Source organism: Anser anser (genome assembly GCF_964211835.1).
Source record: "Anser anser genome assembly, chromosome: 5".
Lineage (NCBI taxonomy): Eukaryota > Metazoa > Chordata > Aves > Anseriformes > Anatidae > Anser > Anser anser.
The window spans coordinates 2,326,725-2,354,249 of record NC_139725.1 but is presented as its reverse complement, the minus strand read 5'-3'; the positions used below and the strand labels follow the sequence as shown (position 1 = coordinate 2,354,249).

Genomic DNA, 27,525 nt, shown 5'->3' with positions numbered 1-27,525 from the left:
CACTAATGACGTAGATTTTCTTTATATACTGACTGATTCAATTAGAGTGCTTGGAAGTGTAGTTTTGTGCTATTTTCCTCTTCCCTGTAAAAGGTCAGAAGCCTTTCTTAAGCACATGCCCGATTCCTACTGCTCTAGAATCTGTTCAGTACTAGCAAAATTTAGCATGGGAAAGGAAAAGAAAGTCCCAAAGCTCCTAAGAGCTTATGACCTGATTCTTGGCACCAGGACTCGCACAGTGAACATAAAGATGATTAAAACAGCTTTGAATTATACAACTGACTTGGGGTACTTGAGCACACATCAGACTGTCAGAACAAAACAAAGTCCCAGTGCTTGTTTAATTCCTTCCCAATTTTCCATATGGCAAAAAATGGAAGCTGGATGAACAGCACTTGAATGGGCTCACCTCTAAGTTGCAGACCCCATCTGACAGGAAAAACCTCTGATGGTCATAAAGGTCCCATATTGTCTCCAAACATCCTGTAGCAATTACTAGGTAATGAGTATACTCAGGCTTTAAAGGCCTTTTTCAGTTGTGAAAAATAAGCCATTTCCCAGCGTATTTTAAATAAATATGTCGCTATGTATGTGCTTATTTAGTTTTCGACAGCGGTAAGAAATAAAAATGAAGGTTGTTTATGCTTGGTTCTGTAGATACACGTATTAATAGATTCTTCCCTACAACAAAGACAACTCCTTACATTGCAGAAGAGGCTAGCACTATTAAAAACTGATTTAGCACTTGCCGTCTCCAGCTTTTAAGTCTGTACTGCTGTTTGACAGCAATAGCCTTTGTGAAAATGAAAAGAGAATATAATCTGCATTACAATCTATTTAAGCAGTTTAGTGCAATGATTAGTGCAATTGTGGTTGAAAAATAATGGACATGGAAGAAAAAAATAAGAATACTTTTTTTTCCTCTTTGAAACTATAAATGAAATCAGTTTTGTCAGTACAAGATCTAGCATGCAAACATCTTGACAGACTTGGTGTCCTGAAGAAATCAGTTCAATCCACAAACTACATTTATATTTCATTTGTTTAACAAATTAGTTCTAAAATTTAGTATAAAAGGCTTATTTCCTGATACATTGGCACAGTCAGGACACCTCTATTTAATAAATAATAACAACAACTGATACAACCACTTTTGTATTGATAGATGCTAACACTCCTTGCCCTTTAGTAGCTTCCCTTCAAAATCTGGTAGAATTTTAACTGTGTGATTGTAAGTGACACAAATTCAAAATAACGTGTAATATGGATTTGATGCTTCTTTTTTTTCACATTTCTACAACTACTAGTTTAAATTTAGTCTCCATGCAAAGTTGTCAGTGAGGTTGACAAGAAATTCATTTTTAAGGAACCTGCAGACAAAGGAATTACTTCTAGAATGATATAGCTACATATGTATTTATGAATGCATGTATATATGTAAGCATATATGCAGAGACGTATTTTATGTCTATACCTGAGACACATATTTATACATGTATACAAATAATAACAAAAAAATTCCTAGCAGAAAATCAAAATTCAGAGTAGGAACCAAATCCCAAAGGCTGTAAAGCCAAAGCTTGCAAACACAAGCTTTTGTTACTTACCTCCTGGGGTATGTTCCATGCCATATAGACATGGCTCTTAAATTCATCCATCCAGACTTCAGCCACTCTTAGTGCGTTTCTCCGGACATGAGCAGTTAGATCTTCTGTGTACGGTTTATGTGCTCTTTCAATGTGGGCAATCCTTGAGCAAGGTAGAACTTCAACACTCCCTCCACACTGCCACACCTAGGAAGAGAAAAAGACAGCCTGCTAGTGACAGCTCCCTACACCACTGCCAGTGGTGTTTTTAGACAGTTGTGGGAGGAGAAGATTATTACCTTCCCTTACCATGAATTATTACCACTACCTACCTTACTACAGAATTCGTATATTACCATTAGCCACCCATCACAATTTTCTGGGATGAATTTAGCTATCCTCAAGATTATTAATAAAATTATTTATAAGGCATCCAAATACAATAGCATCTGGGTTCAAGTTTTAAAGCCTTGCAGTTATTTCTCTTAGATTGCACAGTCCCTCTCAACACATACATGCAATGTTCAGAATCTGGGGCTAGCCAGCCTTACATTACAGAGAAACTAAACCAATGGAATTTTTAAGATCATATATATGCATCTTATGCTTTCCTGTAAACATAGCTCAGAAAGGATCAAGTTTATTTCTTTTGAGGAGTGCAAAAGATTAGGAAGATTATCTAGTGAAAATGTTCTATGAACAATTTGAACACGTTATCCTTATAAATGATAATACACTTCTAATGTAGGTTAGTGTACCCGCTCAAGTGTGTTTCAGATTTGACCAGTATCACCGTTGAGCTAATGCCCATAACATTTATCATGAGTATTATATTCATTTCTGATTTCCTTCCCTGCTTTCACTTCAAGAGAAAACAACATCCGAAGCCTTAACAGTCAGTGATGTAGCTGAAATATTTTACATGCAAGTTCTTTTCCTGTGCATCTCGTATTATGTGAATTTCCTAAAAAGATCAAGGCAGCAGATTCTTAATGGTTTAGTGGATGCTGTTCACATGAAAACCTGTATGTACTGAAACTGTTTGATCCTACCGAACAAGTCCCTCAGTGTCCCAGAGATAGGCATACTGCACTGAAAAGTAAGCATGAAGGAGTTTGCCTTATGATATTTATCTTATGAGAATGAAGGAGTTTGTCTTATGATACTGCTAGCAGAGATTCCTGAGGTTTGGTGTCATACACCAAAATAGCCAAAAATGAAAGTGAGGTGCTCCTTTCCCTGTCCAGCTCATCCAAGAGTGTATAATCTGGTGTCCCTCCCAGTGCTCAGGGATGTGGGTTGGCAGAAGTTCATGATCTGGAGCTGGTCTCAGACCCCTCAGGTGTGTCTGCCCTATAGGCATATGCTCCACTAAGGAGGCACTTTGTTCAGTCATTCATTTTATATATTTAGACATCTGGCTTGAATACAGCATTTAGACATTTGGCAGCTCCTGAGACCAGAAAATGTGGCATGGATTCAGAATGTTTACAAAGCCTTTTCTGAACCGGTGCCTAATTGCATATGCTGGGAGAAGAGACAGAGCCTTGATTTTCAAAGCTCTCTGGAAGATCAGCTATCTCATGGACCTACGGTACAGTCAAGAAGGCAGCTGAAAAGACTTCAGCATGTCTTGTGTCCCTAACTTGGAAAACTACAAGAATACATAAATTTGATCACTACCAACATCAAAGTGAAACTGAGATGTTCATAAATACTTAAAAAGAAATAGGCCATTCATTGATCTGGCACAGGAATAAGTAATAATCTTGAAACAGCACTTGTGTTCTTTTTAATTTTCATATAAAGTGGGCAATCCAGCTTAGCAAGCTAACAAAAATACTAGTTTCTCAATGGTTTAATTCTAAATGGTTCAGCTATATTTCCTAATAAAGTTTAAATGTGAAGTATCATCAGTCTTCGCTCACTCAATGCCTGCTTGCAATCCAAGCTATTTCTCAGTACGGCATTGACATCCAACTATAAATTTTCAGAGTTACTCACTGTACACTGTTTAAATTAGTTTAATAAAAGACAAGGAAGATGTAGAGATGGTCATAACTTAGCCTATGTCAACACAATTCACATACTACATGCCCTGCCTACTCACTCTGCCTAGCCTTTGCTCATTTTAAATAGGGATGGCCTCTCTCCAAATACAACATGCTAACACCAAATCTTTTGTGTGATTTTCAGTTAGGTCTGAATGCCATCTTGACAACAAGCTCAGCCAGAAGTTCACTGTCTGTAAGAAGCTGTATTTCCACATATCTGATTTTTTTTTCCAGAATCTGAAAATTCAAAGAGTGCATTCATCTGTAATTTTAGTACAGATTCACTAATCAGTAAAATCTAATTTGACTTTATAATGAAGTCATATGTGCTTTCATAAAACACCCCGAGCTGACCAAGTCTTCCATACAGTTTGTAAATAAGAACTACCTAATACCTGAATAAACTCTAATAAATCAAATCTGGAGGCCACCCCCTTGTATCAGACACTGTCAATCTTTGTTCTATTTCCAAAGACTAATTAATTACTCTGCAAGAACTATGGATTAACTTAAAAATTTAGTGCTAAGAAGGAGCTATCAATACAGATGCTGACAGAACACACGGGTTGTATTGAACAGCTTCAGAAGTAAATCCTATTATTTCTGAGCAAAAAACTCTTGCAATCCATGAAAATGTGATTCACATACACCAAAACTGGACTAGCAGTATATCATAAAATCATAGAATGGCTTGGGTTTAAAGGACTTTAAAGATCATCTGATTCCAACCTCCCTGCCAAGGGCAGAGACACCTCCCATCAGACCACGTTACCCAAAGCCCCATCCAACCTGGCCTTGAACACCTCCAGGGATGGGGCATCCACCGCTTCTCTAGGCAACCTGTTCCAGGGCCTCACTGTCTCTGAGTGAAGAATTTCCTCCTAACATCTGATCTAAATCTCCCCTCTTCTAGTTTAAAACCATTCCCCTTTGTCTTATCACTATCTGCCTGTGTAAGAGCTAATAGTTTCTATATATCATGATGAGAAAAAGTCCTTTAATTAATTACTTTTTATAGAGAAATACAGGAGAAACAAATGTGATCTGATGCTATGCAAATCATAAATTATGCTACTGTATACAGAGCTTGCAGTTACAGCACTAAACAAGAAGTGCTACCCTAGATGTAGGCTACAAAGCCTTGCACAGTATTTGCAGAGTGAAAGGAGTTACAATACTTAGTGAGGGCAGAAAGGACAATCCTGACTTGCTCTGATGGTCAAGGACAAGCCATAGTACCCTGCTCTCCCACAAGCATTTTGAGCCCACGGGATTACAGTATGATGAGAAAACTCTTTTCTCCAAATGCTTCATTGCACTTAGCGAGAAACCAGTTGCAAAGAAATGTATGGAGACATCAAAGTTGGATTTTCAAATGGCATGAAACTCTCCTGGAATCTCGATGGACTCTGGAATCCCAACTCGAACACACAACGAAAACTTCCAGGCAAGGAACAAAGGGTTTTGCTAGCCCTACTACACTAAATACTAAACACTACACTGAGCAGGATATATGAATATTAAACACTGTAACATGAATAACTGACTGCTACAGAAAGCATTAGCTTTTCTTGATTCTTCCCTGCTTATATGTGAAATAAGGGAATTTTGCAGCTAGGCTGAAGAACACCTATTCATTCTTTCTTTCCTTGGACCAACTGCACACTTCAGTCTGACCTCTCCTGTCCCACCCCTGCCACCTTTATTTGTGGAGATGGTTGGAGCCATCCAACACACTATGATTTTTAAAGATATCCAGATAACGTATAAATCTCACATCAAAAGTGTATAGGATAGAATCATTAAATACTCTGAACCCTACGCCTTTTGGGGAAAGACAGTTTTTAATTAAAAAAAAATAATGTTAAGAAATATATTTTCTTAAAGACTCAGCTCAGAGCAAAGACTTTCACAATGGTCTGATTTTCATCTATTAAAACTCTTGCAGACAAGAGACTGTCAAGTTAGTTAAGAACAGGAACTGAGGGGTCAATTCCTCACACCTTCACACATTTCCCCTGTGAATTCCACAGCTAGTTTTTTGCTGTCATTAGTAATTTTTATTCAGGCTTCAAGTATACTGAATAATACCCTTCCCATTTCCCTGCACTGTTATTTTATGTGATGCCTATAAATAAAGTTTTAAAATTAGTAAAGTTTTTCCAAGTTAGCACCAATGACTTTGGCAGGAAGTCTAAAGATAAAAGAGCTTTAACAAAATCTTTTGTTTTAAAATGGGCAATGATTTGAAGTTAAATATTATGCCTTTAAGTATACTGCCCCTTCAATCAGTAATACTTAATGACAAAACCACTCATAAAAATTGTAAGGAAGGAACTTGATGAATTTCCTAAACTATGGTTAAAAGGAAACATTGTGCCCTTTCCTATTGCTTGTGAAGATCTTTTACCTGTGGTAGCTAGAGGTGGAAACTGCTAGCAATAGTCCCAATTTCCTGCCAAATCCCTAAACATACATACATGTGCCAAAATAACATGTACTTTCATCATCATGATACAATAAATTGCAATTCACATTTCATTCCATAAAAGCACCGATTTCAAAACTACAACAGGGTTCAGATTTGCCTTGAGGCAAAGTCCTTACAAAGTTTCTTGTTTTGTTTTAACAGAGTGTGAGGGACTGCTTATATGTCAGAGTACTTAACATCACTGCTAGAGCCTCAGCAGTGCAGAAAGCTTGCTTTTCTTTGGAGGAATTTCTTAAAGTTCTGCTCCTGTTGGTTTACTTTGCAAAACAAAATAAAATAAAAATTCTGTTAGAAGAAGAACAAATGCCTTTCAAAGAGCACTCACAATCCACTTCAGTGTTTTTTCAACGCTCCCTTCCAAAAGAGTACCTTAGAAGTAGCTGTTTATTCTTGAATTTCCTGAGGAGGTTTGTATATTTGGAATATCCTCAAGAAGGGCTTAGAGAGCTTCTTCCTCTTGAAAAGGTTCCCTTATCACTATCAAAAGGTGATGAAATTCCAGACCAAAATGCAAGGTGTAAAGGGACAGTTGCAGTGCCAAGGCAACTAACATGAAGCTGAAAAACTAAAATCAGCAGAGCCTGTGACCTAAACTAAGTACAGCAAGTAGCAGACAATAGGAACATTAAGTGAATACAGAGAATCTATTTGAAAAAGGGAGGTAGGAAACTACCTTCCTTTTAAGTCTTAGTTCTTGCAGCATACATGGATAATTTGTCCCAGCCCTAAAGCCCTAATTTACTAAATTAATTAAATTAAATTTAATTAAAGCCCTAAAGCCCTAATTTACTAAAGGTACATTACATGTGCAATATAACTGTGAACTTAGATCTGCGTGAATTTATGTGCAGCAAGGGTAAAGTAGCCCCACAGAGCAAACAAGAAACGCATTCTTCACACTGGAAGTAGTAAAGCGTAAGACACGTAAAGCACTGCAGAGAGAACCAAGTCATGGCCCAACACATCAGTTGCAACCTCCACACTGCTAAAGGAGTAAAGGACCACCACAGGTGGCAGACCAGTGGGACAGCACAAGCGGGACAGATGCAGAAGCAGTAACACACCAAATGGATTCCATAAGTATTTTTAAAGGTATAAGCCCTAATATCACTGTGCTATCATCCGTCACTCATTCCCATCAAAATAAGGGCAGTAATGACAGCAGTTGCACAGCCTGCAGTGTGGACCACAGATGGGTGACATCCTTACAAATGTTTACATTAATCTTGTCATAACTTCTCAAAGCAAATTCCATTCACTTCTGGAAAATGCTTTACTAGACAAAGAATCTCCATTTCTATCTATGTGTTTTTAAATCCACATCCTCTAGTAAATTATTTTCAATTGCATTTAAACATATTTGAATTTGCATGTTTAATCAAAACAATTACAATTCTGAAGTTGATGTCTCTCTTGAATATTTAATTTATACTTCATTATAAAATGATATAACACTTCCTCATTAATAGTGTTTCTTTTTATTTCTTTAATCACTGAGTGTTCTTTTCATGTTGTGGAAGTTTAATCTAATAAAAAAAAACCTACACAATGTTGAGCAGTTTATTAGCATGTACTACACTCATTGTATTTACACAGATCATGCAGTTTCTCTGAGAACTTATGTGACCTTGTTTGAAACCATCATTTCATTTGGACTGCAAACAAAACTTTAATAATTAAGTGGTTTGTTAGGATTTCTCAAAAAGCTGAAGCAATATCTAGCTTCTGTGAAGTTTGCTAAAGATGAAATTAGAAGAACTCATTAAAGATACACCCTGAAGAAAAACAAACAAACAAACAAAAGTCAGTGTGAATTAATTACTACTATGGATACAAACAAATAGGAGCCAATTATCTTAAACATATATTTTGGAGAACAATTTAATGCAAAAAATATTTCTGAATCTTGTTAACCGTTGACATTATCAATAACCATTTAGCAATAGCCAATAATAAGCTTGATGCTTTACAGACAAATAGAAAAAAACTATTTATTCCATACCATGAGCAGGGTCTGTGATCATTTGGGGTCTGCATTTTTATTTTGGTGTTTTGACAATTGACTGCAGAAAGGATAGGGAGGATGGTCACATACAAAACCCACTGAAATCCATGTTCATGTTTCCAGTAGCATACGGTGGGTTTTGGATTGGACCCTGAGGGTTTTGGGGTTGTCATGTATATTTGTATATCTGGCTCTGTAATCCTAAAAACTATAATCACTAGATGAAACACATGAATCTTTATTTAGGTGTATCTCCACTGAAGTCAGATAACGTTCACCAAATAATTGCAATAGTTACAGTAAGTACTGTAGGGTTTGGCTAACCTTCCCCAAATTCACCAAGAATCCCTGTGCAGTTACTCTTATCACAGTGGTCCTGAACAGGTTCCTCCCATTGAAGAAGTCTGCCATAACAGTAGAATTAAATGCAGAGTCCTGGCCTGAGTCATGTAAATGCATAATTTGAAAAATCAGAATACAGGCAGACAGGAGACAGGAAGAGGAAAAAAAAAAAAAAAAGAAAAAAGAAAAAGAAACACTGCTTACTGAAGCTCTGTTTTACTCCCTGCTTCCAGATGCTGAATGGGCTGGAGAAGAAAATCATGACCTTGTGTATACCCCTGCAGAGTGGGAAATTGGGGTGTAACAATTTCAACTGACTGCCAACAGTCAGAGCTCAGAACAGCATGCATTCTTTTGCATATCAGAGATTGGAGAGAGATTTTTAAAATTACTTCATCTGTTTTACTGAAGCCCTATGAGGTTTCTGAAGACTATTCTACTTCTCATCATCATACGAGCCTTTCATACTTTCAGGTAAACTGATCTATTCGTGTGTGATGATAGCTTTTTTCCAGAACCAAGCTGATAATATGGAACTGTGAACAGCCTACAAAAACACCCCCCACACACAATCTAAAAGAATTTGTGGAAGAAAAAAGGTTTTAACATAACTAGAAGTCCTCTTGATTTTTAAAATGTAAATTTTCCCTAAAATCTTACTTTTGAATTCATCATTAACTGTCTCATAGGCCTCATTTAACATTAATTGTGCCTTTATAAAACATCCTAATTGAAAAAGTAATACATGTAAAGATTCCTCCCATATTTAATTGTCAGTAGTTTTCTTCCCCTTTTAGTTAATTGTTTCATTATGTACTTTTAAAATGGTTTTGTTCTGCAGGGATTAATTTTGCACTTATCTTCATGAGCTGTAAAACTTTTACAATGTATTGTTAAACCACGTATGTTGTGTTGCTGTTCCATAATTGCAGGAAACTACTCTATGCCTTGTGTTACCAGGAGATAACACACTTCAAGGATCACTAGGGTGTAAGGCTTCATCCTGTTCTTTTTCGAATGTGTCTATCTCATTGCTAGGCACGGCAAGTAACTGACATAAATCACTGCTACATTGTCAAGTGTAAGTCAAGAGTAGGAAATAAATCACTTTTTACCCTAAAAGGTTAAAATGAAGTAAACTGAATTATCAGATCAACATTGGTTAAGTATTCACAGCACAACATACTGCATTGCCCTTCATTGATGTTTTTGCCTTCCTCTCCTCTGCTGCAGGCGCACTCAGCTTGATCAACCTTGTTAATTTGCACTAATCCTGAAGACTTGATCGGTACCAGAAGACCAAGTGTCCTGGTTTCAGCTAGGATAGAGTTAATTTTCCTCCTAGTAGCTGGTAGGGTGCTATGTTTTGGATTTAGGATGAGTGTTGATAACACACTGATGCTTTAATTGTTGCAGAGCAGTGCTTACACCAAGCCAAGGACTTTTCGGCTTCTCGCTCTGTCCTGCCAGCGGGCAGGCTGGGGGTGCAGCAGGAGCTGGGAGGGGACAGACCCAGGACAGCTGACCCAAACTGGCCAAAGGGGTATTCCATACCATCTGATGTCATGCTAAACAATATATAGGGGTGGCTGGCCGGGGTGGGGGGCCGGCTGCTTGGGGATAGGCTGGGCATCGGTCAGCAGGTGGTGAGCAATTGCATTATGCATCACTTGTTTTGTACACATTAGTAGTAGTAGTACTATTATCATTACTATTTCCCTTTCCTTTCCTGTCCTGTCCTGTCCTGTCCTGTCCTAATGAACTGTCTCTATCTCAACCCACAGGCTTCATTTTCCTGATTCTCTTCCCCCATCCCAGAGAGGGAGGAGGAAGAGTGAGCGAACGGCTGTGTGGTGCTTAGCTGCTGGCTGGGTTAAACCACAACACCAAGCGAAAAGTGCTGTGACGTGAAGATATTTAGCTTTTGCAGCTTTGTCCCAAACATACTTGATCCTGGCAGAATCCATCTTGGTCACCTAATCAGTTCTGTTACAACACAACAATCCCTTGCCTTCTCACACAGGTCTTTCTCTGATCTTTGTTAGATTACTCAATCAAACTCAAACAGTCTTGCAGAACTAAAAACTCTCTGTAAGTTTAGATTCCAGACACATATTAACTTAAAACTAGTAAGAACATGGAACCTTCTCAGATTAATCCATGAAGGATCGTAATACCAGTAGCTAGACTGTCATTTCCACCATGCTATGACATAAAGAGCAGGGATATTAAACATCAGGCTACCTTATAATAATGCACTAATTAATTTCCATCTGACCTAAGCCCACAGACTTTATATTGACTTATAATAGTTTTAGTCCTTTCCGAACCACTGCAAACAATTTCCTTTCTTAAAACATCCAGATGTCTATATTAATGCCCAGCTGGTAGTGTGCAACCACACAGGCGTAAGCAGTGAAAAAAACATCTGTGAGAAACCTCCAAGAGCCTCTTCTTCCTTCCTTGTAGGGTAGAGCGATGCCACGTACTGCTGGTGCAGTATCAATCATTTGCTTTCCTGTGGGAACTGCTAATCTCCAGAAAGAGCAAAAATGCAAAAATGATTCACTGGAAAACTGGTAATGCTGTCTGTATGTATAATTAGACATGCTGTAGCTGCAGGTTACCTGCTGAGGCATTCATGGGCAAAATGGGGGAAAAAAACAATTATTCTACTGGAGGCTTGACACAAAAACAGAACAAGACACTGAAAGCCAGTTTGTTATGTCACGACTGGCACCCATTTAGAGGCATGACAATTTAAAGCCAATTCCTTCTTTTATACTCAATAGAGGCTGCTTATTTTTCTGAAAAAAATGGCAGCCTTGATAATAGGGAATTTTAGTATGTGTCATCTTGATATTCAGGATATTAATACAGTGAGGTAATTTCCAAAACAAAATTTTGGAAAAATTGAGGTAATTTCCAAAACAAAATCTGGTTACACAGAGTGCTAGGCAAGTTCTTCAACCCTATTTGCATTGTTAAACACTTTATTTATTTATTTATTTTATTTATTTAATGTTGGTGAAAGTGTGGGCTATGAGAGCATTTGATCCTCCCTGTAAGAAGTAAGGTTTGGTCAATCTTTAGAAATTTTTCTTGGAGAGTTCCGTCTAGTAATGTTCGCTTTTTAATTCATAAAACGGAGTTAAATAGATATCACAATCTTAAAAAGCACTATTTAAGTGTTATCTCAAAGTAGCAACTTGATTGTTACTCCTGTAGTTCTGAGTTCTCTTCCTTCGCACATCACCAGCCCAATACTGTTCAACAGTACCTGAGTTCTTACACTAAGGACTTTTTCTATAAAGCAAATCATTCCCCAGTGGGAAGGGCTATGGCCTACTTATTAAAATCTATATTACAATATGGCTTTAAGACCACAGTAAGTTATGATGGCTGATAGTGCAAGAATGGGAAACATCTAGATTCATTTTTCTGAAGGTAATTTAGGGAAACACCCATATTGCTCTGTGGAGTGCCATGAAAGGCGACCCAGCAGCAAGGACAAAAACGGATGTTATGCAAACATGACACATCCCAGTGTTCTCTCTCCATGCAAACAGCTCCACAACACAGCAGCCGGGTGAAAAATTTCTTAACTTTTTTTGTTCACTCCCAGTTATTTCTACCTTTTGGCACACTGACCTCTCAATTTTCCTCACACAACAGTTTGTGTGGCAACATGGTAAATCACAACTTGATTAACATAAAAAAATCCTGCAGTTAAAAAGAAAAAAAAGTTAAAATGTACAGTTTATATCTGAACTGGAGGTGTTAGACACACAGCATACAGAGCAGCCATTCAGACAGCTATGCTGGCACAGCGAAAGCATGGGCGGAGTGCAAGCCTGTGAACAAAGGAGGGCAAGAAGGAGAAAATATAAACCAGACAGCTGTTTGAGTGTAATGTGTTGTGAAACTACAGCCTAACTTGTACAGTGTTACAAAGTTTTCCTTAACAAAAACTGATGTCTTTTTACACATAGTATATTAATGATTTCACGTTATCCATGGCTGATATTAAAAACACTGACAGGTAAAATTGCTGGAAACTTCTATGTAAAGAGGAAAAAGCCCAAAATGTTTTCAGATACATATGGAGATTTGTGAGCAAATGCAAACAGTTCCGCTTGCTTGTGATTATCAAAAAGAACACTTTCATAAGGGCACATTAGTAGAAAGAAATCTCAGGTGAGAAACCCTAGGGATGCACAAATACTTTCAATCAGAAATGATGGGACATGTAAGCCATTGATAGGCTTTTAGGCACCATATGACAGAGAGTGGGTAAACTAGCCAGCAATCAACAATTATGATCCCAAATGCTGGGGCAGGGGGAGGTTTAAAAACAAACAAACAAACAAACAACAAAACAACAACAGATAAATCAAGCTAGAGCCAAATCACTTGGAGGTTTAGGTTGGATATTAGGAAGAACTTCTTTACTGAAAGGGTTGTTAGGCATTGGAATGGGCTGCCCAGGGACGTGGTTGAGTCACCATCCCTGGAGGTCTTTAAGAGACATTTAGATGTAGAGCTTAGTGATATGGTTTAGTGGAGGACTTGTTAGTGTTAGGTAGACTTCAAATCTGCTTGCCCTGCCATAGAAGGACAATATAGACAATACCCCAAAGAACATTGGAATGTTTTCTGATTATGTTACTCATTCCTACTTCTCTGTTCATAATCCACCCTCTAGTTCTCCGCCAACAAAAAAAGCATCAGGATCAGTTTTGTTTAAGCTCTACAAACAAACCTTTAGACTAACGGGAAAGGAAGATAATGTGTTTTTTATGCTATTTAATTGTAAATACAACTAATTTCACTATGGCAATATACTTTATAAAAGTAGAGTCCTGTTACTCAATTTGAACTATAAATGCAATTTTCCCTCTAGGCCATCTGATGTAGAGACTTGATATATGTTTTAGTGGGAGCAAGACCCATTTCTTTTCCATTAAAGAGCTATTATCTTCTAACAAAAGTTTCTTTTACCCATTTAACAGATCCATTATATCTCTGTGAACATAAATTCATCTGCAAGCACAAAGTCTTTGTGACACACATAATTACTCTAAGTCAAAGCCTGGGCTTACATTCCCTTGACTCTGATGATGACTTAGTTTGTGACCTGAGGCAAATCACTGAATATTTGTTCATGCATCTCTAAAAGTGGTACAAACAACTTTGTTGTAACAGTATTTGGAAGCTTCATCAAACACGTAGGCTGCTTTAAAAGACAAAATGATTGCTACAGGCTTGCTCTTAATAGAAAATCTTCTGCTGACATCAGTAGAAATTGGAAGAAGCCTCTAAGAAGCCTACTGAAAACTAGTCTTGAACCATCTAGCACAGAATCTAATTGATAGCATCTAATTGATTGCAATGGATTTGTAGGGGCTTCCGTAACTGCATGTATAGCTTGTCCAAACACAGCCCAGAAAGGAGAGCCTAAATAAAGGTGAAAAATCCCAGCTTTATACTCACACTTATACAAAATATGAGTTTGCATTTGGTCTCTTGGATAAGCAGTGTGATTCCAGTTTGCCCTTCAAATATAATCTGGTCCCTTCAAAGCACACAGGTCCATCTAATTGGGAATGATCAAAAATAATCCAAAAGGAATCGTTACTCATCCCAATGTGAATTTAAGAATATGATTCTGGGACAAGGTAAATGAATCTTTCAGCAATCCCAGACTAAGAGACTGAGCTGCTCAAAAGGGTGCTGCCAAGTCTTGCATCAACCAGCCAGTCTTTATTTTGTTATGGGTCACATGAATAGCTTTGCAAGAAAATATTTGCTTGAGGTGAAAATACAGCATTGCTTCTAAGATTTTAAAATGTATTCCTATTTTGAACTCATCTGTCAGCTTCTAGCTCACGGAAACAGAATTCTATTAATATTTATTTGATAGTATATGTTTACGGTTTTACAAATATTATTACAAAGCCATAGACAAGGTAAAAATCTCAGAAGTTAAAATAATACCCCAAATTTGAGACAAATACTGATGAGTAAAGAAACTAATTCATCAGAGTGAAGAGAATAAACCTCCATTCAAAGACCTGTTTTCTGTGGTTTGATACAATTTACCAACAATGGGTGCTTCAGCTACAGTTTCCAATAGTTGAGATTTTCCTATACTCAGGTAACACAAAAAACTAGACATTTGTGCAGATGATGAGGCGACAAAAATACCTCCTGGGAGAGGATTCTGGGGTAAGATTCCATTGCCTCAGGATCTAATTCCTGGCTGTACACAGTGAGAACTCCATTAGTTTAGTTTAAAACAAACCATTTCAAGATTTCAGAAGACAAAATAAGTGTTTTCTCCTTTATAATGAGAAGAAATCCTAAGTAGGTATACTTTGCTTCTCAGAACCACTTCAGCTAGGAAATTAAATCTCATCTCACACCACTGAAGATGCAGCTGCTAACAAGGCATATAGAGAATAAGTCTGACTCTGTGCATAGGCACAGAGGTACCAAGTTTACCCTGATACCAGTTTATCTACATCATCACATGATGTTGTAGCTGATATGCGTGAGTTTGGCTAACAGTAGTTTTATATCCTCTGGAACAAAACAATAATATAAGGATGCAGGACCTTGTTCTACTTAATGTGTTTAAGATAAACAAGTAGCTCAAATAATCCTTACTCTTCCTGCTCTTTCTGTAGTTGACTGTTCACCTGTTCTCATCCTGTAAATATTTGTTCTTACGTGCTTATTACATAAATTTTCTCAATGAAAGAATTGACTTCCGGTACCTAAATACTGCAAAGGGAACAGGCTATGTTCCTGCTTCTTGGACATCCTGGACACTAGGCCAATTTGAGCACACGTGGTGTCTGCTTCTCCATCCCTACATGATAATGCATAACACAGCAGAATACTAGATGAAGCTTGATTCTTCTTAAAAAAGGAGAACGGTGATAAAAGATGAAGCATAGTGAGCAATCTGTAGTCATGGACTGGAGAGCATCATTTTAAAATGGAAACATTATTTATTGCACTGACTCTGTAATTATAATGTAGCTTTTATAGAACAATTACTGTCTGTATTGATTCATTGTAGGCCCTGCAGTTGAAAGCAACATGAGTAATCTAGAGGTAAATATTTTTGTGCTGCAGAGACAAGATGTATTTCAGCACCAAAGACAGACCATCTGGCATGCAATCACCTTCTGACCATAGTTTTTTTGCATAGCCCTATCTAAAAGAAATCAAACAGCACCACTAAGGATGAGTGCTAAGGATGCAACTGGATGGCACAGCTGCCCACATTGTGACAGCACGTTCTTAGCAGCCACCTGTACTTTGTCAAGAAACTGTATGGTCACAGGTGTGCACCTGCAGCAGATTGCTGAGGAAAGGAGTTTGCTTATGAAGCTTAACAACTGTAGAAAAAATACTATGATTTCCAGAAGTTCTAATATTGCACTGTACATTTATATTCATCCTGGTATCATCTGGGATATGCTGAGAATTGTGAAAAGAGTTAGTAATAAACTGTTGAAAAATCTGCTCAGTGATTTGTTTTGATACAGCTAGGAACACAGATCCTAGTCAGGATAAAGTTAGATGAGGCAGCATACATTACGCTACCTTATACACTACAATCTGCTGCAGATGAAAGTATTTTATGTAGGTCAGGCACTGCTTCACTGGAGACAGGGAAAAAAAAAAAAAGCCATAAGGAAATCAGGGCAGTGTTAGGTCTTATTCCAGTGATCCAGTCTACTCCAAAGTCTCAGTTATACAGAGATTTCCATCTCTCTGGTCTTGTCTATCAAAGTACTCATCATGATCAACTTCTGCAAGGCTAAGTCTAACAGACTGGATAGCATATATCTCGTGATGCAGAACTAGATAAAACTCTTTATGCTCACAGAGAGACTATAGCTTTGTCAGCTGTGGAAAGAAAAGTAAAATCAAAGTGACACTAATTTTCAACTCATTGAAATACTGAGCTGCAAAATTGTGTTTCAGGAGCAGAATAAGGCGCTCTGTCCCTCACAGTGAAGAGAATGGTGTCATTAAATGGAGCAGTCTTGGTTTTCTCTGTCCTTATCCTTACAACTGTGCTCTAATGTAACTGAGAGGGTACCTGCCTTTCAGTCTTCCTGCAATAACATTTTATCTCTGACAGATAGGAGGTAAAGAATTGCAGAAACCCAGAAGTAAGAATGAGTATTTTTTTGGTTATATCTCACAGTCTCATCAGAGAATTATTTATTTTTTGATGAAATTCTTTTTCTTTCCTTTTTTTTTTTTTTTTTTGCTATTATATAACTATATTTTTAATCTGGCAACCAAAAAGCACAAAATACTATCTTCCACTAACATTTCAATAGCCGGGTTTAGAATTTAATTTTTATAACACACATCATTCCATTTTTCATTACCACCTATCAATCTAGGAATTTCTCTTGTATAAAAAACCTGAAAGATTCTCAAAATGAGCAACACTGTATTTGTGGATGGTATTTAGTTGTGATGAGAGATGGAAAGAGGTACACAAAACACACAAAATACTACACACACTAAACAGATGGAAGAAGAAAATATGTGCACTTGTGCAACTTCAGTACTTTATGAATACCTTAATTCCCCTGCAGAGGGAAGGCAGCATACATGCCTGTATACTTCAGCTTGCTCCATAGCATTTTCCTAATTTAAATAAATTAATCTAGAAAGGCTTTTCCCATTACATCTATGAGAAACTATCCTCCTTACTGAGCCCGGGATCATAGGTACACAGGGAGTTTTAGGTATCATCTGTGCAGAATAATACCAACTTCTGTATTTATATTCGTTTTCCATATAAGTTCTTAAAAAAGATATGGGATATTTTTTAAGATATATTTTTATATTTTTATATATAATATAATATATATAATGTATATATTTATATTTTTAAGATATATATATTTTTAAAGATATAATATTTTTCCCCTTCTCAAATACAACAATCCTTACAACTACAGAGCAGTAGTATGCATGTTCTTTGCATGGTGTCATCCATACATATGTGACTCCTTTTTTTTCCCCTATAATAAAGACCAGGTCGTACTTTTTAATGCAAGCCACCAGTGCTGTTTGTTTACGTTCCTTACCCTGATTCCGAGCTCCACATTCTCCCCTCCATATACTTCCATGCCTTCATCTAGTAAGCCAATCTCTTGGAAATATTCTCTGTCTACTATGAAGCACCCAATCAATGCAGGACTTCTGGAAGAAAAAACAGGAGCAAGCAAAATTAACAGACAGAATAAGAACAATTTTATTATTCCAAAATTGACTATATTTATCATTGCTGGGTCAAACAGTGTGTCAAGATGGATTCTTATGAAGGTAGTCCTCAAACGGAGTTATTTAGCTTTGTTTTCTAATGTTCTTGACTCTATGGTGAAGAAAGCACTGAAAGAAAAGAGACTTGAAATGATTGGATAAACACATTCACCACAACAGGCAGGATTTAAGGATTTAAAAAGACTAGACCCAACAGCTGCAACTTTGTTTTTGAGGCACCAGCTATTGTAGCCAAAATGTGGAGTAGTCTATCCCTACTAAGTTCTCTGGTGTCGTGATAATTAAAAGGGATCATAGAATCATAGAATATCCCCAGTTGGAAGGGACCCATAAGGATCATCAAGTCCAACTCCTGGCACCACACAGGTCTACCCAAAATTTTAGACCATGTGACTAAGTGCACAGTCCAATCGCTTCTTAAATTCAGACAGGTTTGGTGCAGTGACTACATCCCTGGGGAGCCTGTTCCAGTGTGCAACCACCCTCTCGGTGAAGAACCTCTTCTTGATGTCCAGCCTAAACTTCCCCCGCCTCAGCTTAACACCATTCCCGTGGGTCTTATCACTGGTGATTATGGAGAATTGGTCACCTGCCTCTCCACTCCCCCTCATGAGGAAGTTGTAGACTGCGATGAGGTCCCCCCTCAGCCTCCTCTTCTCCAGGCTGAACAGGCCCAGTGCCCTCAGGCGCTCCTCGTATGTCTTCCCCTCTAGGCCCTTCACCATCTTCGTCGCCCTCCTCTGGACACTCTCCAGCAGTTTAATGTCTTTCTTGTACTGTGATGCCCAGAACTGCACACAGTACTCGAGGTGAGGCCAGACCAGCGCAGAGTAGAGCGGGACAATCACCTCCCTCAACCGATTAGCAATGCCGTGCTTGATGCATCCCAGGATACGGTTGGCCCTCCTGGCTGCCAGGGCGCACTGCTGGCTCATATTCAACTTGCTGTCAACCACAACCCCCAGACCCTTCTCTGCGGGGCTGCTCCCCAGCGTCTCATCGCCCAGTCTGTACGTATAGCCAGGGTTGCCCTGTCCCAGGTGCAGGACCCGGCACTTGCCTTTGTTAAACTTCATGTGGTTGGTGATCGCTCAGCTCTCCAATCTGTCCAGATCTCTCTGCAAGGCCTTTCCACCCTCATCCGAGTCCACAACTCCTCCAAGTTTGGTGTCGTCGGCAAATTTGCTCAAAACACCTTCTAGTCCTACATCCAAATCATTTATAAAGACATTGAAGAGGACTGGCCCTAAAATGGAGCCTTGAGGGACCCCACTAGTGACCATCCAGCAGCCAGATGTGGCCCCATTTACCACAACTCTTTGAGCCCTGCCGGGCAGCCAATTGCTCACCCATCGTATGATGGTTTTGTTAAGTTGTATGCTGGACATTTTGTCCAGAAGGATCCTATGGGAAACCGTGTCAAAAGCCTTGCTGAAGTCCAAAAAGATCACATCAGCTGGTTTCCCTTGATCAACTAGATGGGTGATCTTATCATAAAAGGAAATCAAATTTGTTAGGCAGGACCTACCCCTCACAAACCCACATTGACTGGGACCAATGACTGCACTGTCCCCCAGGTGCACTTCAGTAACTTCAAGGATCATCCTCTCCATAATTTAACCAGGCACTGACGTGAGACTGACAGGCCTGTAATTGCTAGGGTCTTCTTTCTTACCCTTCTTGAAAACTGGGACAACATTTGCCAGCTTCCAATCTACTGGGACCTCTCCAGATTCCCAAGATCGTTGAAAAATAATTGAGAGAGGTCCCGCGATGACGTCAGCCAGCTCTTTAAGCACCCTGGGATGGATCCCATCCGGACCCATGGACTTGTACGGATCCAGGTGGAGCAGCAAATCCCGCACACGTTCAGGGTTGGTTGGGAGTTTGTCATTCCCACCGTCATGGTCCTCCAGCTCAGGGCACCCTGGGTCCCAAAGCCCATCATCAGTGTTGAAGACAGAGGCGAAGAAGGCATTAAACATCTCTGCTTTGCCTATGTCATTGTCTGTGAGGAGACCCTCCCCATCTAGTAGCGGACCTATGTTTTCTTTGGTTCTCCTTTTTCTGTTCACATATCTAAAAAAACCTTTTTTATTGTCTCCAACAGACATGGCCAGCTTCAACTCTAGTTGGGCTTTGGCCACATGAATTTTCTCCCTACAAACATGAACAGCATCCCTGTATTCCTTCCTCATCACCTGACCCTCCTTCCAGCAGCCGTACACTTTCTTGTTTCGCCTAAGCTGCATTAGAAGATCCCTGGTCAGCCAGGCCGGCCTTCTGCCCCACCTGCCTGACTGCCGATATTTTGGAATTGCCTGATCTTGTGCTTTTAGGAGGCAGTGCTTAAAGATTGACCAGCACTGATGGACACCAATGCCTTCAAAAGCAGTTTCCCAGGGGACCTTGCTGACTAGTTCCCTGAGCAGCCTGAAGTATGCTTTCCCCATATCCAGGGCTGAAGTTTTGGTGGAGTTTTGGTGGCAGTTTTCCTTCTGTCACCATAATATATATATACCCAATGGTGCATAGTTTTCTAAGTTTAGCTAGAAGCTAGGGTCATCTGCATTTAAGAAAACATTCATCTTTAAAAGTTTATATTAAAGAGGAAGTGATTTCTTGAACAGAAACTTCCAGGTAAACTTTTGCAATACTGAATTAAGAAATGCCTGCCCTTCCCAGCGTTCAGTAAAACTAGTCCATTGTCCTAAGCCAAATTTAAACAAGTCACATACCTGTACCAAATCCACAAGCTCTATTTATGTCATGACCTGAATTAGCCAACTTTTACTAAGCAGAGCTAATATTAAGAAGGATAGAGTTCAACCACAGAGTACAATTCTACCTTTATGAGATGGAGTGGAGGAGAATGCATAGTACCGTGGCCTTGAAAAATAAAAACGTCTTTTGTGATTATTATGCTGGTATCAGGAACTCTGGGAACAACAGGATATTAATTAGCAGTACAGGGGAAAACATCCTGTACTATCCTGGACATGCAATACAGCTCAGAGGAAGCAGTCTAGGAGGTTTCTGGAGAGCGTAGGAGATAGTTTCCTGATGCAGCTGGTTAGTGAGCCTACCAGGGGAGGTGCCCCGCTGGACCTTCTGTTCACAAACAGAGAAGGACTGGTGGGAGATGTGGTGGTAGGGAGCTGTCTTGGGCAGAGTGACCACGAAATGATAGAGTTCTCTATTTTTGGCGAAGTCAGGAGGGGGACCAGTAAAACTGCTGTCTTAAACTTCCGGAGAGCAGACTTTGAGCTGTTCAGAACATTGGTTGGCAGAGTCCCTTGGGAGGCAGTTCTGAAGGGCAGAGGAGTCCAGGAAGGCTGGGCACTCCTCAAGAAGGAAATCTTAATGGCTCAGAAGTGGTCTGTCCCCACGTGCCCAAAGATGAGCCAGCGTGGAAGAAGACCTGACTGACTGCACAGGGAGTTGTGGCTAGAGCTTAGAAAAAAAAGAGGGTTTATGATGTTTGGAAAAGAGGGCAGGCCACTCAGAAGGATTATAAGGATGTTGTAAGGATGTATACAGAGAAAATTAGAAAGGCCAAAGCTCATCTGGAGCTCAATCTGGCTACTGCTGTTAAATACAACAGAAAATGTTTTTATAAATACATTAACATGAAAAGGAGGACTAAGGAGAATCTCCATCCTTTACTGGATGCGGGGGGAAACTTAGTGACGAGAGATGAGGAAAAGGCTGAGGTGCTTAATGCCTTCTTTGCCTCAGTCTTTAGCGGCAAGACGGGTTGTTCTCTAGATACCCAGTACCCTGAGCTGGTGGAAGGGGACGGGGAGCAGATTGTGGCCCTCACAATCCATGAGGAAATGGTTGGTGACCTGCTACAGCACTTAGATGTACGCAAGTCGATGGGGCTGGATGGGATCCACCCGAGGGTGCTGAGAGAATTGGCGGAAGAACTGGCCAAGCCCCTTTCCATCATTTATCAGCAGTCCTGGCTATCAGGGGAGGTCCCAGTCAACTGGCGGCTAGAAAACATGATGCCCATCTACAAGAATGGCCGGAAGGTAGACCCGGGAAACTATAGGCCTGTTAGTTTGACCTCAGGGCCAGGGAAGATCATGGAGTAGATTATCTTGAGTGTCATCACGCGGCACTTGCAGGGCAAGCAAGCGATCAGGCCCAGTCAGCATGGGTTTATGAAAGGCAGGTTCTGCTTAGCGAACCTGATCTCCTTCTATGACAAAGTGACTTGCTTGGTGGATGAGGGAAAGGCTATGGATGTGGTCTACCTTGACTTCAGTAAGGCTTTTGACACCGTTTCCCGCAGCATTCTCCTCAAGAAACTGGCTGCTCTTGGCTTGGACTGGCGTACGCTTTGTTGGGTTAAAAACTGTCTGGATGGCCAGGCCCAAAGAGTCATGGTGAATGCAGTTAAATCCAGTTGGAGGCCGGTCACTAGTGGAGTCCCCCAGGGCTCAGTACTAGGGCCAGTTCTCTTTAGTATCTTTATCTGGATGAGGGGATTGAGTGTACCCTCAGTAAGTTTGCAGATGACACCAAGTTAGGTGTGTGTGTCGATCTGCTTGAGGGTACAAAGGCTCTGCAGGAGGATCTGGTTAGGCTGGACCGATGAGCTGAGGTCAACTGTATGAGATTCAACAAGGCCAAGTGCCAGGTCCTGCACCTGGGGCACAACAACCCCAAGCAGCATTACAGGCTGGGCAATGAGTGGTTAGAAAGCTGCCTGGCCGAGAAGGACCTGGGAGTATTGGTTGATAGTCGGCTGAATATGAGCCAGCAGTGTGCTCAGGTGGCCAAGAAGGCCAACAGCATCCTGGCTTGCATAAGAAACAGTGTGGCTAGCAGGGCTAGGGACGTGATTGTCCCCCTGTACTCGGCTCTGGTGAGGCTGCACCTCGAGTACTGTGTTCAGTTTTGGGCCCCTCCCTACAAGAAGGACATCGAGGTGCACGAATGAGTCCAGAAAAGGGCAATGAAGCTGGTGAGGAGTCTGGAGAACAAGTCCTACGAGGAGCGGCTGAGGGAGCTGGGGTTGTTCAGCCTGGAGAAGAGGAGGCTCAGGGGAGACCTCATTGTTCTCTATAGGTACCTTAAAGGAGGCTGTAGTGAGGTGGGGGTTGGTCTATTCTCCCACGTGCCTGGTGACAGGACGAGAGGGAATGGGCTAAAGTTCTGCCACAGGAGGTTTAGGTTGGATATTAGGAAGAACTTCTTTACCGAAAGGGTTGTTAGGCATTGGAATGGACTGCCCAGGGAAGCGGTTGAGTCACCATCCCTGGAGGTCTTTAAAAGACATTTAGATGTAGAGCTTAGTGATATGGTTTAGTGGAGGACTTGTTAGTGTTAGGTCAGAGGTTGGACTAGATGATCCTGGAGGTCTCTTCCAACCTAGATGATTCTGTGATTCTGTGATTACTGGAAATATTCAAGCTGCAGTTAAGTGTAGGCATAGGCATCTGCTTTCAAACAGATTATAGGATGTCTTAATCACAAGCTGTAAAATTCTACAGAATTCTATACATTTGTGCCTTTAACTTGAAGTGCTATACTACCTACTTCACAACAGTGAACAATTGTTTCTGATATATTTATGAATGAAGAAAACAAGTTAACTGTTGCTTCTGACATTCTTTTAGAAGTATTTTTCAGAGCACCTGCTTCCCTTTTCTATAATTCCAGAGGCATATTTGGAGGCATGACAGACACCATCAATACATTTTTTGTTGTTGTTGTTGTTTTTTAGTTATCCATCACATGTGCACAGCGTATCTCACTGAATAAAAGGCTCCAGGGAAATGACTAGGGAAAAATCTAAACATCCAATATTCTTAAAGGCTATTTGCTCCACAGTACTCTCAAAGCACATAGTTTTTAGATAATACAGAACAGAAGATTTGTTCTTCATTCTGAGCTTAGGTACCTTTAACTTAAAAAGTTACCATAATTAATATAGAAGGTTTGCCTCTCCAGGAATTAGTAGAATATTTCAAGGCATTTTCATAATAATAACACAGTTTATTAAGGCTATGAAACCCTTCTAATGATGTGGAAATTACCACCCCTTTTTATGTCTGTGGCAAACCTGTGAATTTTTAGCTACTACTTCCCAATTCTGAATCCTGTTCTAATGATCAGCACGTGGATCAGAGCAGTCCAGTGTCTAAGCTGACAACTCCCCAGAAGACATGTCTGCCTGAAAAGACAAAACCACTGGATGAGATACCCCTTGCACTGACTGCATGGAAACAAGTAACTGAGTGCTACTGATGAGCCCCCCATGCTGCTGCTGCTATTTAAGGTTCTGCTTTGCAGCTGGTGAAAACAGTCTTCACATTTGCTTTCTGCAGAGCTAGATAACAGGTACCCGTGACCTCCTTGGTATGAATGCCTAGACAGAAAAAGGACTGGAATCTCAGCAGAGCTGCAGGGGGATTCAGAAGCCTCTATCTCCCTCCCAGAGGTAAGGGTATTGTTCTGGGCCAGCCCAACAATGCTCTAGCTGTGATAACAAAAAACACAGCTAGATTGTACGAAAGCAAGAATTTATTACAGTCGTTGCTAGCATGCTTTTGGTGGACCAGCATTAACTCCAATGACATAATACAGCTATAAAGCTATATGGCAGTATTATGAAGAATACAACTGTCAGATTAGTTATGTTATATAAGGCATTTGTAAAGAAAATTCTGTTTCTGGCCCATTTCCACTAAATTATCAGACAATATTTGGAGAAGGAGTGCTGCTGAGCATTCAAGTCTACTGTTTCATTTTAGCTATGTTTTTTTCCCATGCTAATAACAATGCAACCTATTAAAAAACATCTACTGATAAAGGTTTTCTTGATATATGTATGGGGAGCAAGGACACAGATCAAGGACATTTAACTAATTTAACATCTAATTTAACATTGCAGTCAGTAAGACCTATTACATAGCTGAGACCACTCACCATCTGTCACATCTAGATGAGCATTTCCTGCGATACACTAATCTGGGTCACAGATGCATGTTACCTTATTGGAGCAGTTGTGTTCTCCAGTTTCCACCATGACTTAGGAGGGTTCAGATAGCGGCACCATAGCTCCCAGTCAAACCCTTGTGCTGAAAGGGGATATTCTTCTATTTCAAAATTATCATACTTAATGTTATCAAATGATGGAGAAATGACCCTTTTTCTGTTTTCCTTTATCCTAGTGAGCACTGGTTCAGCCCTAAAAAAAAAAATAAATAAAAATAAAAAATTAAGACTACGTAGTAGGATAGCACTGATGGAAATAGCAGCTTACACTGTATATTTCGGAAGGAACGATGTCTGTAGGTGTTAGCTATTCAGAGCTTCCTTTGCTTTGAGACAGAGATTTGACAGAGCGGGACCTGCCCCAAAATAATGCAGTGAAATATTTTATCAAGGACTCTCTGTTATTATCCCTGATTTTAGCTGGAAATGGAAGAAATTACTATGAAGAAATTACTATGTGCATACCACAGAGCATTTACACCCCTGCTACCAAGTAACGATAACTTCAGGCTCTCAATATCATCAAGGGCATAAAGATCAGAGTTAATAATAGATTTATCCTGCAGACAGCACCTCCTGCATTTTTACTACCTTTTTTACTCAAGAAACAGAGATATTAAATCTAGACCAAACAAGTTCAAATACATGTTTTTAGGTATGCACTACTTTTGCAAAGAGCAACAACCTCAGAGACAAAATGACACTTCTTTGTTTATACTGTAAAACATAAAAGAAACTATGTTTACTATTATTAGAAGAAGGTCAATTTGCTTCAGCCCTTTGCCCATAAGGAGCATTACTGGAGGGAGCTGATCTCTGAAAAATATGAGCATAGAAAATAGAATTTTTTCTCAGCAGTTTGTCCTTTATTAGGAATATAAGATATTTGGAAGCTACATAAATGCGAAGCATTTTCTGTTTCTTGAGAACAATTTACAATATTGTCCTGAGATTTGAAAAGAACTCAAGCAACTCAAAGAAGCAAAACCTGAATCATAAGTGTGCTGCCCCTAACTGCAAACCCTTACCTGGTATCTGTAACTAGCCTACCTTACTCAGCTTGTTTATGTCAAAATTACCATTTACTTGAAAGAAAAACAATAATACACAATAGATTCAGATATTTTAGATATATTTTGACAAAAAGTGGGCGCTCACTTAAACTCACAGTTTTCCAATATAGTTAAATACATTGTAATTACACCAGGAGGTAACTCACACTAGAAAAATATATACAGATTGTTACATAGCACAAACACATTTTTGGTGATTGTGTCCATCTCTGAATCCTTATTAAAAAGATCAGAATATTAATTCATCATCTATATGCAAGAGAAATAGCATTTAGTAATTTATAAACAGTGCTTAGAAAAGGCCCCTTTATCAGATAAATACAAGGAGACACATACCATCCCACATTGAATTCCACATGGGCATCAAAGAGAGCAACTACTGGTGCTGTGGCTACTCTCCATCCACTAACTCGAGATCGAATCAGCCCCTCTTGTTTGCTGTGTCGAACAACCTTGATGAAACCAGGCTTCCGAGCATTCACTTCATCAACATACTTCTTTAGTTTCTCCTTGAGTTCTTCTGTGCAAAGGAAAGAATTGGATGTTAAGAAATAGCAGCTCGCCAAGATGTAAAAACCTGCTCTTTCAGCAAAACAGGAGTCTTCTCACAGGGGAATACTCCATGTTGATTTAACTATTAAGACTTTTTTTTTAGAAAAAAAGAAAAGAAAAAGAAGAGAGAAGGAATGCAAATTGTATAGTAATAAAAAAATTCAAGTGCAACAATTCAGCCCACGTGATTGGCAAAATCCTGTCACTGTTTAACATTAACATGCCACAAAATAAAGCACTTACTCATAAAGTACCATAGCTACATAAGTACATATTATGTTACTGTAGCAACAAATAAGTTAACTCTTATATTTCCAGAAAAAAATAAGCTAAAGTATTGTCCATTAACTTCCTTTACTAATATTTCAAGAAGTGAAAGAAAAGAATAAAATTAATTATTTATACTTCTTCCATGTTTTTTTTTTCCCCTGAACTTGGACAATACCTTTCTATCTCAACTAAAAAGTTCTATGACGTCTACTCTTTTTTTCAGCAGAACAAAGACCAGTAAAAGCACTGGAGGAGAATTATTCCTACTTAAAACATGATAACCTACTTCATCGACAGTTATTGCATCTCTGGCTTTAAGACCACTTCATGAGAAAACTCAATAGGAAGAACTGAAATATAGTGTTCACTGTTATTGTTATTGTTTATTAGCATTGCGATGTTCTATTATGGTAGCACTGAGAATTCCCTTGGCATTATTAAGTTCCCTTTCTTCACAATCTCTCCACAAATCCTGAAATGTCTTTGCTGCAAGGCAGAATATTGCTCCTGCGGTTATAATGATAAACTGGAAATTGACAGATCTGCATTAAGAGTTCAATTCTGCCTAGCCCTTCCTGTGAAATCTTGGGAAATCCACTTCTTCATAAATCAATTCCGCACCTGTGAAATGTGATCACCACACTTGTTTCTTCTTTTTGGTCTATTTAGCCTTGAAGCTCTATAGACCACACTTTGCTTTTTCCATGCACTTGCACAGTACCTAGCACACTGGAATAGGGGGCATCAGGCAACTGGTGACCCCCAGCCCAGCCCAGGAGGGAGCAGCACCCTGGAGTCTGCAGTGGGAAGGGAGTAC

The 27,525-nt window shown here is 39.5% G+C and overlaps 1 protein-coding gene across 9 annotated transcripts in view; it reads right to left on the bottom strand.

Annotated features, from left to right (window-relative positions):
* GALNT18 (polypeptide N-acetylgalactosaminyltransferase 18) overlaps positions 1-27,525 on the bottom strand; it is a 225,635-nt gene that overhangs the window by 50,406 nt on the left and 147,704 nt on the right. For 8 of the 9 annotated variants that reach the window (XR_014585551.1, XR_014585552.1, XM_083840006.1 and 5 more), the window contains 4 exons: positions 26,223-26,406; positions 24,809-25,006; positions 17,607-17,721; positions 1,608-1,793 (listed from right to left, as the gene is read on the bottom strand). Coding sequence is in view for 7 of the 9 variants with exons in the window: in XM_083840006.1 (XP_083696132.1) it covers positions 1,608-1,793; positions 17,607-17,721; positions 24,809-25,006; positions 26,223-26,406 (683 nt within the window). In the remaining 2 variants the exon portion in view is untranslated. The remainder of the gene's footprint in view (positions 1-1,607; positions 1,794-17,606; positions 17,722-24,808; positions 25,007-26,222; positions 26,407-27,525) is intronic. The other variant, XM_083840007.1, reaches the window with a different exon arrangement.